This window comes from Portunus trituberculatus, chromosome 18, assembly GCF_017591435.1.
Source record: "Portunus trituberculatus isolate SZX2019 chromosome 18, ASM1759143v1, whole genome shotgun sequence".
NCBI classification, from domain to species: domain Eukaryota; kingdom Metazoa; phylum Arthropoda; class Malacostraca; order Decapoda; family Portunidae; genus Portunus; species Portunus trituberculatus.
Genome location: NC_059272.1, coordinates 23,075,986 through 23,081,909, shown reverse-complemented (window position 1 = coordinate 23,081,909; position 5,924 = coordinate 23,075,986). Strand labels below are relative to the sequence as shown.

The 5,924-nt window shown below is 44.1% G+C and overlaps 1 protein-coding gene across 1 annotated transcript in view; it reads left to right on the top strand.

Annotated features, from left to right (window-relative positions):
- Positions 1-1,623: 1,623 nt before the first annotated feature.
- LOC123505389 overlaps positions 1,624-5,924 on the top strand; it is a gene marked incomplete at its 5' end in the record, with an annotated part of 5,163 nt that continues 862 nt past the window's right edge. The window contains 3 exons of the mRNA XM_045256607.1: positions 1,624-1,903; positions 4,349-4,542; positions 4,851-5,924. The exon at positions 4,851-5,924 is cut by the window's right edge and continues 862 nt beyond it. Of these exons, the coding sequence (XP_045112542.1) occupies positions 1,624-1,903; positions 4,349-4,542; positions 4,851-5,924 (1,548 nt within the window). The remainder of the gene's footprint in view (positions 1,904-4,348; positions 4,543-4,850) is intronic.

Here is a 5,924-nt window from a genome sequence, read left to right as displayed (position 1 = left end):
TATCCTCTACTCTCTGCTCTCCTTTGGCACCTAACCTCTCCCTGACCTACTCGTGGTCATAACAGAGAGAATTTACAAACTGACCAACTTTACGAAAAGCGTCATTCCGACAGTCTCTCCACCGCGCCCCTCAAGCACTCCTCCTCCCACAGGATGGTGCCGGAATCTCTGAGGTGGTTGCTGACGAGGGGCAAGATGCGGAGGGCGAAGCAGGTGGCGGGTCAGCTGGCGCGCCACAACTTGCTCACTCTCCCGCCCACAGCTCACGCCCAGATGGACCACCTTGCCGCTCACGTCTACGTCGACCTTGCCTGGGAGAGCCTCATCACGCTCTTTAGGACCCCTCGCCTCCGCGCACACATCCTGGTCACCATGTTCATGTGGTGAGATAACGTCCACCCTCTGAGGGGACTCCTGTCATAGTAACGCAACTCTCAATGATACTTTGTGTTCTTATATACGTTGTGGATGCTTATTTTGCTCATCATTGTCATTTTTTTAAAGACAAAACAGAATATGAAGGAAAATATCACCTGTCTATTTATAATCTAAGAGTAAAATGAGACTAGAACTGTATCGCCATCACCAACAAGGGACCTACTTTCGGAAAGCAAAAATACACGTACAAAGAAACTTGCAAAAACGAGCCAGTTTCTTCTTTCTTTGATATCTCACCACCAGACTGCCTCCTCCACCGCACTTTACATCCCATCTCCTTCCTCCTCTCCTCCCACCTTACCACACCCCTACCCTCCCAGCCTACCTCCCGTAAACCCCTCTCAACCTGTATCAATCTCCTTAAACCGGGCCGCCCCCACCTGTACCCAGCCTCCCAGTTTACCCGACTCTGCTCTAGTAACCTACACGCCACTCCTTTCACTCCCTCGCGCCGTGGCCACTCACTTACTCCAAGACCCTCAGAAGGACGCCTCCGAATTCAAAGATAAAGACAACTAAGGATTCCCCCCCCCCCTCGTTGGTGGATACAAGTCATGGAGGAGATTAAAAAAAATGTACATGTTTAATAGTCAGTACTGCCCTCAAACTGGTTCGCAAAAACAGGTTGGTATTTGAACGTTTTCTTCAAGTTCTTTTGCCAGAGCCTATTTTACTTGATGAAGAGCCTGACTGACCCCTCATCTCTGCTATTCCCGTCTCCCTGCCTCCCTCCTTGCCTCACTCCCCGACTCCTATACTTCTGCTGATAACTTGTAGACAACAACAGCTTCGCAGGAAAAAAGAAAAAAGAAAAAGAAAAAGAAAAAGAGCCACTTACAATTTTATATACTAACGTCTGCCTTTGAACTATGAGATTGTTGTTTCTGAGAACTGTGACGAGAATCTTAGCGTGTCTTGTAAATGATAACACTACTGGAGACATTTCTCTCTCTCTCTCTCTCTCTCTCTCTCTCTCTCTCTCTCTCTCTCTCTCTCTCTCTCTCTCTCTCTCTCTCACACACACACACACACACACACACACACACACACACACACACACACACACACATACACCGCTAAGTTCAAAACAACTAATCAATACAGTTTTCCATCTTCTCTCCTAACACCAGAACATGAATTCATAAATGTATTTCCCCAATAAACACAGCAAACTAACACTCACCACGTCCCTTCGGCAGGCTGGCGGTGTCCCTAGCTGACAATGGCTTTCGGAAGGAGCTGCGGGTAACGGAAGACGTGGAGGGCTTGGAGGAATGGCAACTGACGCTACTTGGGGGGCAGGGTCACCTCGGGGCAGCGCTAGAGGCAGGGGTGGAGGCAGGGGCGGTGGTTTTTTCAGCTGTCCTCACCACCCTGCTGTATCGCCGAGCTTTTCTGGTGGCGGCTCTTCTCCTCAGTGCCGCCCTAGCCATCGCCGTGGCGTGTGTCCTGCAGTTGGTGAACGGTAAGGCGAGAGGATACACGCGGCTGTCTATAAAAAATAATAAAAAGATTGAGAGATTGTGTCTTTTATATAGAAGACATTTAGTAGTTCCACTCAGGATATATTGAGATTGATGTTATGGGTAAAGGGATTTAGTTACTCATAGAATGTAAAATGTATGATATTCGTGATTAAAGATTTGATGGCTTAAAAGCAAGGTGTCAAAGATTATTATGAGGGGATCAGATAAGATTTGTGACTAACCTCTTCAGTACCATGTCGCGTTTTCATATTCATTCTGCTTACTATATGGTGATTTGATACAGCTTCAGAAACTTATGAGGGGATTGAAATATTGAAGACTCTGGATATTAATCTTCTGATCTCCCTAATGTCAACAAAATCGTCGAATCATACCCAAAACTCACGGTAAAAAAATTATCCCAGTACTGAAGAAATTAAGGATGACTATTTAGAAATAAGGCTTTAAACACAATTATCATAGAGGGATAATATATAAAGTGCCGGGAAAAAATCATCTAAACATCCATATCTTAATTCAGAAGAAATTAACCAGTATGTGTTAAAGATTAATCAGCAAGATAATCAGTTAAATTCCTAGAAGAGTGGTAAATTTATTGCGGATCAACTATAATCGGCAAAAAGAGTCTTAAAAGGCAATATCTAAAGCTTAAAAGAAAACGAGGACGTCGAGAATAGCACTGAACTCTATTACTCGTACCAGGGAAAAATATAAGCATTCAACGGGTGTGGGTAGACTGGTGAGTGGATACAGTAAGTAAGTGAACCTTCTTGAGAGAGAAATTGTTCGTCTCAAGGAATAAAAAAGATTGACGAGCATTGACGAGCGGAGCATAAAAATAGAGCTTCTGTTATCACACGTACTCACATTCACCGACACACTGACAAAAGTGCGACATTTATTTTTTATGTAAATTCACCAATTGTCCATAATTCTTTTACTACTCTCTCTCTCTCTCTCTCTCTCTCTCTCTCTCTCTCTCTCTCTCTCTCTCTCTCTCTCTCTCTCACTACTTCCACCTACTACTGCTACTATTACTGCTGGAAATGCAATAATGATTACCTCTATAGAAAATAAGTTAATTGTAAAGGAAAAGTAATTAGTGCAAGAAGACGAGAGAGAGAGAGAGAGAGAGAGAGAGAGAGAGAGAGAGAGAGAGAGAGAGAGAGAGAGAGAGAGAGAGAGAGAGAGAGAGAGAGAGAGAGAGAGAGAGAGAGAGAGAGAGAGAGCGGGGGGAGAGAGGGGGAAGGGAGTGAGAAATGGTGTCAATAATGATTATCAGTTTAATTTCACGAAATAGCAACAGAATTAGATCAAGTGTTCAGGGAAATTAAGTTGACGTGCACAAGCCATAACAAAAATGTTTGAAAATATGATATTGCACACTAAAGGTTGAAAGTCGTCGCGAGAGAGAGAGAGAGAGAGAGAGAGAGAGAGAGAGAGAGAGAGAGAGAGAGAGAGAGAGAGAGAGAGAGAGAGAGAGAGAGAGGATGTGGAAGCGAAAGATATAATTAATGTTTTTCTATCCAAGTTAATTACTCTCCAGTGCTAATTTAAGATTCTGGCGGTAGCGGAGCGGACACTTGAGATGGATGACACAGGACACACGAGACACGAGACACAGACCAGCAGGAGGCACCACACGCACGTATCGAGGAGTTAGTTGTTTGTCGTATGAGGAGACTTAATTTGTTGCCCGGAGCTTCTTTCCTAATGACGACAAGTTTTCTGGGATTTCTTTGCCTTTTTCCTACTTTCTTTTGTTCTCTTGTTTTTATTTCTTCTTCTAAATCAACACTTTTTTCGTGGACTTCTGTATCTTTCTCTTATCTTCTCGTTTTATTCCTCTCTAAATTTCATACTTTATTTCTTCTTAAGTTTCAGTGCCATTTCTTCCTTTATTTCGTGTGTTCTATCTTATTTTTTCTGGAGTTATATGTTTCTGGGTTTTTTTTTTTATTCTCTTTGATTTCTCTATTTCACGCTCCATTTTTCAGCAGACCCCTTCCTTGGCCACAATTCGAGCAGGCAAGTGTGTGGTGATGACACAGGGCGGCTATCGTGAGGAGGTGGAAGTGTGTCCTTTAAGTGCATTGTGTAGCGGGGGTGAAATTACCAAGTTCTTTTTTTATTTTTTGCCCGCGTTCTGGTATGTGTCTGCACTTCTGACGGCGTCGGTGCAAGGGCGTTCATACCGTTTTCACTTTTCAAGGTTACCACACTTGTAAAGATTTTGGTTGTCACGATGCCTATTGCACCTCGTCCTTGCCCCAACTCTTACAGATCTCTCTCGCCAAATCTTTTTTTCTCCACTTTCTTTGTCATGGACTCAACTTCCGCTTGCCTGCAACATTCACCAGGACTTAACTTCTGAAGGAAACTGAGAAAAGAGTCTGTATCCTGCTTGTCTTTTCTATCTTCAGAGGCGTGGATGGATGTGACGTCTCTCGCTACAGCACTGCGCTTTGTGGGCGTCTTCACTGTTGGCTGTGCGAGGCTTGGGCTGGGTGTTGTGACGGTGGAGGTCACGCCCACCACCTCCCGTGCCTCAGCTGTGGGTTTGTGTGCCGCCCAAGCAGCCATCGGGGAGATTTTGGCGAGCTTTATGACTGTTATGGTTAGTGAGTATACCTTAGTCTGCCTCTCTCTCTCTCTCTCTCTCTCTCTCTCTCTCTCTCTCTCTCTCTCTCTCTCTCTCTCTCTCTCTCTATCTATCTATCTATCTATCTATCTATCTATCTATCTATCTATCTATATATATATATATATATATATATATATATATATATATATATATATATATATATATATATATATATATATATATATATATATATATATATATATATATATATATATATATATATATATATATATATTTATCTCTATCTGTCTATCTATCTTAATTCGACCATATTTTTGCAGGCTAAAATGACATATCCCTCGGTGCCATGGCTAGTCTCGGCCGGGGGATGCCTGCTGGCGGCCATCCTGACACTAGTGCTACCTGAGACCTCCGGCACGACCCTCCCTGACGTGGTAGACGAGGCTGAGGTGGTGGGCCTCGCGATCAGCGGCCAGGTTATTAAATCGTGCTATGCGAAGTACGGCAGGACGCCCTACTGGACGGAGCTTGACGGGGAGGCCAGTGGAGAAAACCATCAAGGAAGTCACTGCCACAACAAACCCAGGCGTTACACTAAGAGATCAGAAGCCAGTTTCTTTTCAACAACGGAAGAACATAATGAAGTAGAAATAAAAAGCAGAGATCGTCCTCCATCTTCTCCTGCTTCCCACGAGTCCTCAGACTCTCCCAGTTCTCTCATGTCGCTGGTTGACGTGAGTCGAGTGAACGGTAACAACTCTGACACGAGTGACTCAAGTGATAATGATGTTCATACAGTCATGGGAAGAACGAATCCGAATACTGAGGAATCACCAAAAACTTCTGAGAGTTCTCATCTGAAGGCAATCAAAATCCATCAAAGGCCCTTACCTGCGATTCCTGACGAGGCAAACCCGCTTCCATCAGGGCAAAAGGATGAGACTAATGACTCCAAGGATCAAAATAAGAACAAAGAGGCGAGTCCTGAGGCAACGGCTTTCTATGAGGGATCAGTGGAGAACGACTTCAGTATGTCGGTGTTTTCTCTCAAATTTAGACACATCAAGAGGCCAATTAGCCCCACAGAGAGAAAGGCAAAGACAGACCTGCATTACACTTCGTCGTTCTCCTCCACGTGCACCTACCGACCCAGAAAAACACTGATCCAAGAATGTGTTTCCCGCCACAGCTTTCAAGATGACGAGTCGAATTCCTGCAGTAGTTCCCAGTGTGGAAGAGACTCGGAGTCGCAGTGTGGAAGAGACTCAGAAGAAGGGAACGCTGACACAATAGAGCCTCTACAATCCATCTCTAAGGAAATTTATGAGGACAACGATAAAGAAAAGGAAAAGGAACAGCTAACGGATGCACAAAAATACAGTAAATCTAGAAAT